Raw genomic sequence first — 14,855 nt, 5'->3', positions numbered from 1 at the left:
CTAACTTGTCCTACAGGAAGTACAAGGGGAAAGGGGGAAAAAAGGGAGCGGGGTAGTCAGAAGGAAGGGGAGAAGTAGCAAGTGGGAAACGGTAAGATAAGGGAGGGAAATAAAGAGGGAAGGTAAACTGAGGACAGCAGGGGTCAAAAGCAAAACTTTGTTGAGGAAGGGAAGGGGAAAGGAAGAAATAAAAGCATAAACAGGGGGAAATAGGATGGAGAAAAAGACACAGATAGAAATCATAACTGTGAATGTGAATGTGATGAACTCTCCCATAAAACGGAAGCAGATAGCAGAATGGATTAAAAATCATAATCCTACAATATGCTGTTTACAAGAAACACATTTGAAACAGGGAGATACACATAGGGTAAAGGTAAAAGGCTGGAGTAAAATATATTGCGCCTCAGCTAAAGTAAAAAAAGCCGGTGTAGCAATCCTAATCTCAGTCAAAACAAAAGTAAAGATAGATTTAATTAAAAGAAATAAGGAAGGACATTACATCCTGCTAAAAGGCACCATAAACAATGAAGCAATATCATTGTTTAACATATATGGCCCAAGTGATATGGCATGGAAATTCTTAGAGCAGAGGTTAAGGGAGTTACAGGAAGAAATAGACAGCAAAACTATAATATTGGGAGACCTCAACCTCTCCCTTTCTGAACTTGATAAATCTAACCTCAAAATAAATAAGAAAGACGTTAAGGAGGTAAACAGAATTTTAGAAAAGGCAGATATGATAGACCCCTGGAGAAAACTGATTGTGGATACAAAGGAATATACTTTCTTCTCAGCAGTACATGGCACATACTCAAAAAATGACCATGTACTAGGGCATAAAAACCTCACAATCCAGTGCAGAAAGGCAGTAGTAGTCAAAGCACACTTTTCAGATCGTGATGCAATAAGAATTATTTGTAACAAAGAACTATGTGAAAATAAGCTAAAAATTAATTGGAAACTAAATAATCTAATTCTGAAGAATGAGTGGACCAAAGAATATATCAGAGAAACAATTAATAACTTCATTAAAGAGAATGACAATAATGAGACAACATATCATATGGGATGCAGCAAAAGCAGTTCTTAGGGGCAGTTTTATTTCTCTAAATGCTTACATGAATAAAATAGGGAAAAAGGACCTCAACGATTTGGGCATACAGCTGAAAAAGCTAGAAAAAGAGCGAATTGAAAATCCCTGACTAAATATCAAATTAGAAATACTGAAAATCAAAGGAGAGATCAATGAAATTGAAACCAAGAAAACTATTCAATTAATAAATAAAACAAAGAGCTTGGTTTTACAAAAAAACCAATAAAACTGATAAACCTTTGGCCAATTTGATTAAAAAAAAAGCAAGAATAAAATCAAATCACCAGTATCAAAAATGAAAAGGGTGAGTTCACCTCTAATGAAGAGGAAATCAAAGCAATAATTAGGAATTATTTGCCCAATTGTATGCCCATAAATTTGACAATCTTAGAGATATGGATGAATATCTACAAAAACATAAATTGCCCAGGTTAACAGAAAAGGAAGTAAAATTTCTAAATAACTCCATCTTAGAAAAAGAAATAGAGCAAGCCATCAATGAACTCCCTAGGAAAAAATCTCCAGGGCCAGATAGTTTTATATGGGAATTCTATCAAACATTTTTTTTTTTTTTTTTTTTTTTTTTTTTTTTGGTTTCCAAAGATGTTTATTATCTGTGTGAAGGGGGTGGGGGGGGCCTGTGGTGAGTGACTGAGTCCCAGCCCCCCTCCCTTCCTCAGACTAATGAAGCCCGTGGGGAAGGGGGAGAAATGCAGCCTGGAATTAATGGACTCGGCTCTGCACTCAGACACCACATCCCAGTGGAGGTTGGGAGGAAGGAGGGATGAGCCATCAGCATCTCCTGGGGTGTCTATCACCCTGGTTTCTGAGACAACCATCCAAGGGGGTGCTGCCTGGATTTGCCAGGCCCCCCTTTTGATCATCCCCTTGGTACAGAATTCCCTGGCTCACCTCTTGTTCCTCCTGTCCATCACTCCAATTATCAGCCCTGCCCCATCCCAGGACATGAAGGAAATGAGGGGAGATTCTGGGGACAACTACATGAGGGGGGCTAGTAGGGGCCCCCCATTTAGTCGGGGGTGCAGAGAAGCTAAGAGAGGGGGTGGGGGAAGCAGGCCAAACTTCCCCTGTCCTGTCTCCCCTCCCAGCATCCTTGGGGTAATCCTTTACTTCTGATACATCTCTAAGCCCAGGGTACAGAGCGGGGAGGACAAGGGGCTTCTGGGCAACATGCCTGATGGTGCCCCTCTGTTCCACAGTGTTTTCTCTCTCTGGAGGTAGAAGGGGGACCCTCCAAAGCCTGGGGCCGCAGTGTCTTTTGGGGTGCCTGGGGGGCACGGAGGGACTCCCAGAGCATCTACATAGGCATGGGACCTGCCGGGGCACCAGGGATGGCTGCTGCCACCCCCGCTGCCGCCTTCTCTTCCACACACCCCCCTTCTTCAGGGAGGGGCTCCAGCCCATCAGCATAGTCTGCCCCGACCACCTCACAATTGGGCAGCATCTCCTCCACCAGAATCTGGGTTAGGCCCTTATTGGACAGGCCTGGAAGGTTGGAGATGTCCAGACGCCGGAGGTTCCAGAGGTGGTGGAGGCAGGCCAGGCCTCGCTCAGTGACCCGGGGACAGCCAGCCAGAGAGAGCTCCTGCAGGCTGCTGCCCAGAGAGTACAGGCGGCTCAGGCACCAGTCATCCACATTGGGACAGCCACACAGCTTCAGGGACCTCAGCCCTCCAAGGAACACCAAGTTCTCCAGCCCATAGTAGTTAATGACACAGCCACTGGCGTCCACCTCCTCCAGGGCCAGCTTCTGGAAGTGAAGACTGTTCCGAAGGAATCGGTTCTTGTCTCCGGGGAGGATCCACTCGTGGTCCTGGAACCTGACAGCTCCCCCCTGGGTCAGGACAAAGTGAGCAGCCGCCACATCAGGGCCATAGTGTCTCAATGTGTAGCTGAAGACCCTGTTTTTCCTATATAGATTCCAGCTCCAGAAACGGAAAATCCACTCTCGAAATTGTTCCACATCATAGAATCGGGAAGCCATGCTGGCCATCAGCCCCTGCTGCGGGGCATGGCCACGATTCGGATTCAGGTCATAGTTGGGGTTAGGGCCTTGGCCAATGTTACTCCAGCTGCTCAGGGTCCTGGGGGTTCCTCCTCCCCACCACGCTGGGTATCTGGCTCGGAGAAGCGCCCTGGGCGCCGCCATCTTGCTTCTCGAATTCTATCAAACATTTAAAGAAAAATTAATTCCTATATTTTGTAGAGTATTTAGGAAAATAGGTGAAGAAGGAGTCCTACCAAATTCTTTTTATGACACAAATATGGTACTAATACCCAAACCAGGTAGAGTCAAAACAGAGAAAGAAAATTATAGACCAATTTCCCTAATGAATATTGATGAAAAAATTTTAAATAAAATATTAGAAAAAGATTGCAGCAACTTATCACAAGAATAATACACTATGACCAAGTAGATTTATTCCAAGAATGCAAGGCTGGTTCAATATTAGGAAAGCTATTAGCGTAATTGACCATATCAACAACAAAACTAGCAGAAAACATATGATCATTTCAATAGACGCAGAAAGAGCCTTTGATAAAATACAACACACATTCCTATTAAAAACACTAGAAAGCATAGGAATAAATGGAACCTTCTTTAAAATTATAAATAGCATCTACCTAAAGCCATCAACAAGCATTATTTGTAATGGGGATAATCCAGATGCATTCCCAATAAGATCAGGGGTGAAAAAAGGATGTCCATTAAAACCCCTACTATTCAATTTGGTACTAGAAACTTTACCTGTAGCAATAAGAGAAGAAAAAGAAATTGAAGGAATTAGAATAAGCTAAGAAGAAGGTAAATTATCACTTTTTGCCAATGATATGATGATTTACTTGGAGAATCCTAGAGAATCAAGTAAAAAACTACTTGAAATAAACAATGTTACCAAAGTTGCAGGATATAAAATAAACCCACTTAAATCCTCAGCATTCCTATACCTTACTGACAAAGCCCAACAGCAAGAGAGAGAAAGAGAAATTCCATTCAAAATTACTGTAGACAATATAAAATATTTGGGAGTCTATTTGCCAAGACAAACCCAGGGCCTAGATGAACATAATTATGAAACACTTTTCATGTGAATAAAGTCAGATCTAAATAAATGGAAAAATATCAGTTACTCATGGTTAAGCCAAGCTAATATAATAAAAATAACAATTTTACCTAAATTAATCTATCTATTCAGTGCCATACCAATTGAACTACCAAAAATTATTTTACTGAGCTGGACAAAATAATAACGAAATTCATCTGGAAAAACAAGAGGTCTAGAATATCTGGGGTATTAATGAAAAGACATGCTAGAGAAGGTGGCCTAGCCATACCAGATATGAAACTGTACTACAGAGCAGCAGTCATCAAAACTACCTTGTACTGGCTAAGAAACAGAGGTGTGGATCAGTGGAATAGGATAGGAATACAAGATGGAGAAGTCAACAACTATAGCAATCTACTCTTTGATAAACCTGAAGAGGCCAGCTTCTGGGCTAATAATTCACTATTTCACAAAAACTGTTGGGAAAATTGGAAAATGGTAGGGCAGAAACTGGGCATAGACTAATATGTTACGCCATATAGCAAAATAAAGTCAAAATGGGTTCATGATTTAGGAGTAAATGCTGATACTATAAGTAATTGGGGAGAGCAAGGAATAATTTACTTATCAGATTTATGGAAAAGAAAAGAATTCATGACCCAAGAAGAGATAGACAGCATTACAAAATGCAAAATGGATAATTTTGATTATGTTAAATTGAAATGTTTTGTACAAAAAAAGACAATGCAACAAAAATTAGGAAGGAAGCAGAAAATTGGGAGAAAATCTTTACAAGTAGTATGTCTGATAAAGGCCTCATTTCTAAAATATACAGGGAACTGAGCCAAATATATAGGAATACAAGCCATTCCCCAATTGAGAAATGGTCAAAGAATATGAACAGGCAGTTTTTCAGAGGAAGAAATTAAAGCTATCTATAGGCATGTGAAAAATGCTCTAAATCACTACTGATTAGAGAAATGCAAATAAAAACAACTCTTAGATACCACATCTCTCCTGTCAGATTGCCTAAAATAACAAAACAGGAAAATGATAAATGCTGGAGAGGATGTGGGAAAGTTGGAACATTGTCACATTGCTGGTGGAGTTGTGAGACGATCCATCCATTTTGGAGAGTAATTTGGAACTACGCCCAAACGGCTATAAAAATGTTCATATCCTTTGACCCAGCAATACCACTTCTAGGGTTGTATCCCAAAGAAATCACACAAGTGGGAAAAGGACCCATATGTACAGAAATATTTATAGTGGCTCTTTTTGTGGTAGCAAAGAATTGGAAATCAAAGCTGTGTTATATGAAGGTAATGGAATACTATTGTGCCATAAGAAATGGGGATGATATGGACTTCATAACAACCTGGAAAAACCAACACGACATAATGCTGAGTGAGCGGAGCAGAGCCAGGAGAACATTATACACAACCACAGATACATGGATTCTGTGAGGACCAACCCTGACAGACTTCGCTCTTCTCAGCAACACAAGGTACAAAGACAACTCCAAAGGACTCACAATGGAGAATGCTATCTACATCCAGAGAAAGAACTATGAAGTTTGAATGCAGATTGAAGCACACTTCATGCTCACCTTTTTCTCTTCTCTTTTTTTGGGTTTTTTTTTTGGTTCCGTTTCTTCTTTCTCATGATTCATTACATTGGTCATAATTCTTCTCCACAACTTGACTAGTGTATAAATTAATTCAATGTGAAGTTATACGTGGTAGTTATATGAGTTTCCATGCCGTCTTGGGGAGGGTGGGTGGAGGGAGGGGAGAAAATCTGGAACTCAGAAGTATGTAGAACTGTTTGTTGTAAACTAAAAATAAAAATTAAAAAAATAAAATGCATAATGTAAAATATATAGAATTGGAAAGGAAATCAATGATATGGAATTCATTTATTAAAATTTATTTAAAAAGTTCTTAGTCCCCCATTATAGAGGACGGGGGAAGGATATATTGGGACAATTTTGGATCCTCAGAAATTTAGTAGGCTGAGAGTGAGGGAGGAAGGAAGTGACATAGGTCATCTGAGAAGAGGTGAGAAAGTACAGACTAGTGAATTTAAAAAATTAGTCAGGAAGGAATAATGAGATTTCTATGAAGCAGTGACAGCTTTGATAATATTAGATAACATAGCACAGTTGTTTGACTTGTTAGAAAAACAACCCAGCACTTTATAAGAAGACTGATGCTAGAGATAACTCAGGATTGTATTTTTTCAAGGAATGAACAATGAGCAAAGGAGTCAAAGTTAACTGACAATGTGTAGTTGAACTAGCAAAACAAAGATGCAAGACTGTGAAGAGAAGGAAGAAAGACAATAGCAAGGAAACGTTGAGGGTGGCTTGAAGTCATAGCATGAAGATGAATGCATTTATAAGGAGTGACCCAGAAAAAGAAGTTGTAGTAAGTAGAGTGTTGAGGCTAAAATGACGAATCTGAGAATTCTGGACTATGTAGTTGAATCATTTGTAGGTGATGATAAAATTAAGAGTTTAACCATTCCCATGCATGATTGAAGAACTTAGATGGTGGTTACTAGGGCTTAGGAGGTTTGTGGACTGAGGGATTTGAATGTTCTGGTTAGTAATGACATAAATATTGAGCTCTCCAACTATGAGAGCAAAGTTGGGGTATAGAGGAAGAATATGAGCTGGATACTGATGAAGAAGGAAAGAATTCTGAAGATTAGAGTTGACTGTTGAAGTTGAACTAGGCCATTAAGAGGCAGAGGGAAACTTGAAGGTAGGATTCTGGACCAGGTTAAGCTAGGACAGTCATTACAGGGTGTGGATGTAGAATGTAATAAGGCCCTCTTGGACATAAAATTCAATCAAACACATTTACTAGTAACATGAAATTTAAAAAAATACAATTTCCAATGCTAAAACATTATAAGATACTATGAGAGTTGGCCTCCGTGGTGACCACAAAAATCTCTCTTGTTAAGTCAGGAACTCAGGAAGCCATTTCCCTACAGACCCTTAGGAGCTCAGGTGTAATTTCTGACTCAACTCCCTAAGACAGTAAGCATGTTAGGGTCCAGAAAGCAAAGTAAAATAACATCTCAGTAGCCCCTTCAAGGACAAGCCCTGTGTACAGGGTACTGAGTAGGGGTGGTTGGTGAAGGAGAAAAGAGAGCTATGGTCCTTGGTTGCATTTGCCATAGGCCAGCAGGGATGGGGTCACCATTCATTCCTCATCTAGGCATAGGTCCAGCTGCCTGCATAATTCTCCTCATTGTTGGCTCCATGTGCTCAACTGTCAATACAGAACAAATACAGCTTCTATTACTAGAATAAAAGCTTCTGGGTAAAAGTGAAAAGCGTGGACAAGCTATGGAAGTGAGAGAGGTGTATGCCTACTCTTCTTCCTTGGCTGATGCTTTAGGAGGCCAAGAGAAAGAGTTCACAAACTTGGATAGACCTTCCAAGGATGCAACATCTTATTGAGGGAGTCAGGTTTCTGCTATCCCAAGATCACAGAAGTGGGTGAAGGGATCTAATATCAAGGGGTGATTGTCAACAATTAGCTGAGGATTCCATTGGATACATTGGGATGGGAGAGCAGAACATGATGTGGATTGTAGAGACATTAAGACTAAAGTGGTTAGGAATGAAAATACAAAGAGACACAGAGTTTTCTCCCCCTCAAAACAAGTCACTCTGAAGCATGGGTATTAATGGAAAGAGAATTGGAAATATCTCCACTAGAGGACAGTGAATGAGTAGGTGATAGGGTTCACTCAATGTGAGTGTACCATGATGACTGAGTTAAGACCATGAGGGCTAGGCTATCATAGTTTCAAAATCTGAGTGCCTGGAGAAGATAATTTACCTTGGGCACTTGGAGGCTGGGATGAATTGAATTTTAGCTTTTTAAACTATATTTTTGTTTATTTCATGAAATATTTTCCAATAAGATGCAAAAAGTTTTAACATTCACTCAAAATGTTGAGTTCTACATTCTCTCCCTTCCACTTGCTCCTTCCCTAGCCCTTGAAAATGCAAACAATGTGCTATCATTTATACATGTGAAGACTGCAAATCATATTTCTATGTTAGCTATGGTAAAAAATAAAATATACACACAAAATTAAAAAAAAGTATGGTTCAATCTGTACTCAGAGTTTATTAGTTCTCTCTCTGGAGGTGGATAACATTTTTTATCCTTAATCCTTTGGAGTTGTCTTGGATCATTGTTTTCATCAGAGTAGCTAAGTCTTTTACAATTGATCATCCTTACAGCACTACTGTTTCTGTGCACAATATTCTCCTGGTTTTGCTCACCTTGCTTTGCATAAGTTCATGTAAGAATTTGCTGAACTGAATGTATGCTCTATACATGACCAGTAACCTTATCTCAAGAAAGCCCAAGTTGAGGCCCACTCAATACACTTCCTACATGAAGCATATACTCTCAAGTCCTGTTTCCTGAGGACCAGGAAGCAAAGGGCCCCACAGTACTTTAGATGTGCTGAGCCTTGGGATCTAAAGTGACTTTGAATCCCTGTCAGTGAAGGTGCAGAAAGTTTCCTTTTCCCCCTGCTTGCCATTATTCCTTTGGTGATTGTAATTGATTACAAGTCACTACTGATAGTGATTTTCACATGGGACAAGTTTGTTCTTTTTTTAGAGGTATCCCAGATATTCCCTTCCCTTGCAGTGTCATTTTTCTAAAAGGTGAAATGAAAATAATAGTACCAGGGGGAGATGAGCTCAGACTGTTCTGTTTCTATAACTCCTTCTCCAGCCTCCTCTCCTTTCCACATGCACTCTGCTCTGTCCTGTGCCAGGTCACCAGACCAGCCTGGTGAGTATGTCTCTATATCTTAACATTTGTTTTAGGAGAAGATCATTGTATGTCTCAAAGTTGGGATTGGGAAAAGACTCTGAGAAAGGTCCCTGACTAGGAGTGGTGATGATACCTGACACTCAGGAGGAGGATTGGCCCTGTTCTAGGGGGCTTCAGGAGGTTGCTTACCTTCTTCTCTCCATACCTGGGGCCCCAAAAAGTGTGTATATGGGAAATACTATAGATTATTGGTATCCTGTTGTTTAGTGATTCTGGTTTATCATCAGTCGTATTTGTGTCCTAGTCAGTTCTCATCGTCACTGGAAAGAAAGAGGTTGAAATTAATGAATCTTAGCCCGTCTGGAAGAACAGGGGCCACTCAGCTCAAACCCAGTCCCATTCTTAGTGGAAAGTAGGAACATAATATTAAATGACCCCTCAGAGCTGAGCTCAGGGTCTGGAATATATTCTGGAGTTTGGAATTAAGTATGGAGTTCAGAATTTCTGGCTTTTACTTCCAGAACCCTCATTTGTTCCATGCCTCATATGAATCAGCACTCTAGATGTAAGTCCAACCATATTCCCCTTAATTTGGCTGCATGTGGTTAATATACTTGCAATTTTTATTGGAACAGTCAGAGTGATATGAATACTTCTGACCAGATAGACGGTAATCACTCTCAGTTGAAATGTGGGTCTTTTAGACGACATTTATATGAATCCATTTTTCTCCTTATAGTTTAAATCTGAGACTTCTTATCTATCTCTGTGTCAACAACAAAAACAAAAACCAAAACCCCACTTAATTGGAGTTAAAAGTTTTGTGCTCAAATTCTGCCTCTGCTGCTTGTGTGACATTGAGTCTACCATATAACCTCTTTTGACCTCAGTACAGTTCTCTATACAATGGAGAGAGTAGAAGGGATCCAAGCCCCTATTCTATTGGCCCTATGACCCTGGGAAGATCATTCTAATGTGAAATTGAAATGAAGAGGCAGAAAAAGATACTAGCTAAATTCTAATTATGGTTAGAAGAAGAAAATATACCTGAAATGTAATAATAAAACTTACATTTGTATGGCACTTTAAAGTTTACAAAACTGATACAAGAGATCTTGGATCTATCTTGCTGGAGTGGAGATTGTCTCTATTGATAAAGATTTCAAGTCAACCTTGTTTACCCATTCTTTGAAATTCATGGTCAAGGTGCCTAGTTCGTAAACATGTGCTTTTGAAAATCTATAAGGTATAAAACACTTGAGAAGTCCAAGGAAATATAAGAAATGATCCTGCCCTTAAAAATCTTACCTTTTAGTTGTACAAGCAGGATATAAACAAGTGGCCAGTGAAATTTTATTAATGCAGTATTTACATAGTGTGTCAATGCAGTAAATAAAAGAGATATGACAATGTAGCACATGATTATTGACCAAGTTAACATGATAGAAAAACATCTAGTTGACAGAATTCCTGCAAATCCTCAGAAACTATTTTTAAAATAAGAGACCAAAGAAATGAGTAAGCAAAAGAAATGAACCATCTTAAAGAGACTGTTTATCCTAAGAGCTAAAATCTAGCCACAGATTGGTGTGACCAGTATAGCCAGTCTTAGTTTCATAACAACCAGCCTCAGTCCCTTGTGTTGTAAGAAAAGAGGGTAGTACTAGGTAGGACTATTAGACAGAGACAGAACAAACAAAAAACACCCAACCCACATTATCTGTGAAATGCAATAAAACAAAACCCAATACAGTGAGGTGTGACTATTTTTGTTTTCATCCAGTGAGAGGAAGAACTCTTTATATACCAACTGATTTTGCTGAAGGCAGTAGCAATGAACTGCTTAGCTCTTGTAAAGTTAATACATTCCAACAAACCCATCACTCCTTAAATCCTTAGTGTTTTTATATTTATTAACTTATCTAACCTTCTTATTCACAAAGCTACCCCCTCATTTTTTATGCATCTCTATTTTCCTCAATATAAAGTTGCATTCAACTGTTTGTGGTATCCCAAGATGAACTGCAAAACAATTGTTCTGTAGTGTTGTAAGAAAGCAATAACTGTCAATAAACCAAGAGATCATTAGTGATTTGCCTCATGTCAAATTTATGTAATTAGTTTTACAAGGAATCCGGGACTAGATTTTCTTAATTCCACTTGAAGCAATGCTTAGTGGATAAATTAATTATACCACAAAAAACATACTAACAAAATGAACAGGAATATAAAATGATGTGGATATAAATGTACCAAATATAAAATATTGTCATCATGAAATATTAATGAACTGAGTATAAAATTAAAATATTAGTAAACCAACAGTGGAAAATAAGAATAAAAGAGGAAATCCTTGACCTTGGAACTCTGAAATTGGGCTACAATATTCTTAGGAGATTTGTTTTCAAGAAGCACTTGGTAGAGTCTTTCAATCTCTGTTTTACCCTCTAGGTCTAGAATATTAAGGAAGTTTTCCTTGAGAATTTCTTGAAAAATGGTGTCTAGGCTCTTTTTTTGATCATGGCTTTCTGGTTGTCCAATAATTTTTAAATGATCTCTCCTGGTGCTCTTTTACAGGTCAGTGGCTTTTCTAATGAGATATTTCACATTGGTTTCTATTGTTTCTTTCTTTTGGTTCTGTTTTGTAATTTCTTGGTTTCACATGAAAACTTTAGCTTCCATTTACTCTATTCTGATTTTTAAGGAATTGTTTTCTTCAGTGAGCTTTTGCAACTCCTTTTCCATTTGGCCAATTCTGCTTTTTAAAGTATTCTTCTCCTCATTGGCTTTTTGCACTTCTTTTGCAATTTCAGTTAGTCTATTTTTTAAAAAATTAAATTAAATTAAATTTTTTATTTAATTTTTATTTTTATTTACAGCACTCAGTTCCATAGGTTTTTGAGTTCCATATTTTCTTCCTCTCCCTCCAATATATTTTCTACATATACTTTTGCATTAAACATATTTACACAATAGTCAAGTTGTAAAGAAGAACCATAATCAACGGAGTGAATCATGAGAGGGAAGAAACAAAAAACCAAAAAAAATATATAGAAGAAAAGAAGAGCAGATCCTTTCCTTCAATTCACATTCACACCCCATAGTTCTTTATATGGATGTAGATAGCTCTTTCCATCATGAGGCCTTTGGGACTGTCTTTGAATATTGATTGCTGAGAGGATCCAAGTTTATCAAAGTTAGTCATCATAGAATCAATATATCTGTGGTTGTGTACAGTGCTCTCCTGGTTCTGCTCCTCTCACTTAGCATCATATCATGTAGTTCTTTCCAGGTTATTATGAATTCTGTATCTTCCTCATTTCTTATAGCACAATAATATCCTATTACATTCATATACCACAACTTGTTTAGCCATTCCCCAATTGATGGACATCCCCTTGATTTCCAAATCTTTGCTACCACAAAAAGAGTGGCTATAAATATTTTTGTACATATGGGTCCCTTTCCTCCTTGTGTGATCTCTTTAGGATACAGCCCTGCAAGTGGTATTGCTGGATCAAAGGCTATGCACATTTTTATAGCCCTTTGGGCATAGTTCCAAATTACTCTCCAGAATTGCTGGATAGGTTCATAACTTCACCAACAATGTAACAATGTTCCAATTTTCCAACATCTTCTCCAGTATTTATCATTGTCTTGTTTTGTCATTGTAGCCAATCTGATTGGAGAGATATCGTATCTGAGAGTCATTTTGATTTGCATTTCTCTGATCCATAGTGATTTAGAGCATTTTTTTCATATGCCTATAGATATCTTTAATTTCTTCCTCTGAAAACTACCTGTTCATATCCTTTGACTATTTCTCCATTGGGGAATGACTTGTATTACTATCAATTTGGCTCAGTTCCCTCTATATTTTAAAGATGAGGCCTTTATCAGACACACTAATTGTAAATAGTTTCTCCCAATTTTCTGCTTCCCTCCTAATCTTTGTTGCATTCACATTTTTTGTACAAAATCTTTTCAATTTAATGGAATCACAATTATCCATTTTGCATTTTGTAATGCTCTCTATCTCTTGTTGAGTCATGAATTCTTCCCTTTCCCAGAAATCTGACAGGTAAACTATTCCTTGCTCTCCCAAATTATTTATAGTATCAGCCTTTATTCCTAAATCATGAACCCATTTTGACTTTATTTTGGTATATGGTGTAAGATATTGGTCTATGCCCAGTTTCTGCCATACCGATTTCCAATTTTCCCAGCAGTTTTTGTGAAATAGTGAGTTCTTATCCCAGAACCTGGATTCATTGGGTTTATCAAAGAGGAGATTGCTATAGTCATTGACTACTGCATCTTCTGTACCTAATGTATTCCACTGATCCATTGCTTAGTTTCTTAGCCAATACTAAATAGTTTCAATGACTGCTGCTTTATAGTACAGTTTAATATCTGGTATGGCCTGGCTGCCTTCCCTAGTCATTAATTCTCTTGATATTCTGCACCTTTTGTTTTTCCAGATGAATTTTGTTATTATTTTATCCAGCTCTGTTTTTTTAAGGTGTTATTTTCTTCAGAATTTTTTGGGGTCTTCTTTAGCAAGCTGTTGACTTGCTTTTCCTGGTTTTCTTGCATCACTCTCATTTCTTATCCCAGTTTTTCCTCTACTTCTCTTAATTGATTTTCAAAATCCTCTTTGAGCTCTTCCATGCCCTGTGACCAATTCATATTTTTCTTTAAAGGCTTTGGATCTAGGATCTTTGACTTTGTTGTCTTTTTCTGGTTGTACATCTTAATCTTCTTTGTCACCAAAGTAAGATTCATTAATCTGAGTTTTTTATGCTATCTGTTCATTTTTCTAGCCACTTACTTGACTTTTGAGGACTTTGTCAAGATATGACTGTTCATCCAGAGTGGAAAATGCTCTGTCCCAAGCTTCAAGGGTTTTGTGCAGCTGTTTTCAAAGCTACTTCTAGGCATCTGTAAATTTCAGTTCTCCTGAGGTGGTATGATCCAATGAGAGGTGTTTACTCCTCTCCTGGCCTGTGCTGTGGTCTGCGAGTGACCTCAAGCACTCTTTTCTGCCTTGGAACTGTGAGGAGGACTCCCTCTCCACAGCCTCCACAATCTCTTCCATACCAACACTCATCGTCACCCCAGGACTGCCACCAACCTCTATGACCCACATCCAAGCAGGGCAAAGCAAGAGAATCTTGCGGCAGCACCAGCACAAGAATCTCTCCTCTGCCCCTCTTATCAGACACTTGATCCCCCACCACTGTGGGCCAGAGCTTTGGCTGCAGCTGCTGCTGCTGCTACCACCCCTGCTGTCCCTGCCACCACTGCTGAAGCCACCTCCATGGCCTTGGGGCTGAGGCCTGACCACGCTCTTCTCTCACCCAGGTCTAACAGATTTTTCCCACTGACATGTTAAGTTGTCTTTGGCATTTGTTGGTTAAGAAATCTGGAAACTGCCATGGTTGCCAGTGACTGAATGCCCTGAGACCTGCTCCTCCAAGTCTGCTCTGGCCCAGTCTGTGCTTATGTGGCCTACAGTGGGCTCCACTCCCAGCACCATGGGATAGAAATTCCTTCTGATCTTCCAGGCTGTCTTGGGCTTGAGATTTGTTTCACTCTGTCATTTTATGGGTTCTGTAGCTCTAGAATTTTTTAGAGTCATTTTTTACATTGATATGGAGAAATTTGGAGGAGAGCAAAAGCAAGTTTCTCCTTTTACTCCTCCATCTTGGCTCCAACCCCCAAAAGCCTGTTCTTAGAGGAGAAAACCACCACCATCCAGGATCCTCTGTCTCCTTTGTCTTCCATTCCCCTAATATGGGCCATGTTGGAAGGCTGAGCATTAGGCACAATCACCACTACCAGGAGTACCCTAGTCCTTTTGCTACCTTCACT

General features: G+C 39.0%; 1 protein-coding gene across 1 annotated transcript; it reads right to left on the bottom strand.

Annotated features, from left to right (window-relative positions):
- Positions 1–1,684: 1,684 nt before the first annotated feature.
- Positions 1,685–3,270, bottom strand: LOC118845694 (distal membrane-arm assembly complex protein 2-like). Its single transcript, XM_036753696.1, is given in 4 exon segments — positions 1,685–2,202; positions 2,204–2,269; positions 2,272–2,326; positions 2,419–3,270. Coding segments are annotated over 4 exon segments (1,077 nt in total). The 5' UTR covers positions 3,267–3,270; the 3' UTR covers positions 1,685–2,094.
- Between the last annotated feature and the right edge of the window lie 11,585 nt (positions 3,271–14,855).

The sequence above is a fragment of the Trichosurus vulpecula genome, chromosome 4, assembly GCF_011100635.1.
Source record: "Trichosurus vulpecula isolate mTriVul1 chromosome 4, mTriVul1.pri, whole genome shotgun sequence".
Taxonomy (NCBI): Eukaryota; Metazoa; Chordata; class Mammalia; order Diprotodontia; family Phalangeridae; genus Trichosurus; species Trichosurus vulpecula.
Note: the sequence above shows the minus strand (reverse complement) of the source record. Positions and strands in the feature narration are given on the sequence as shown.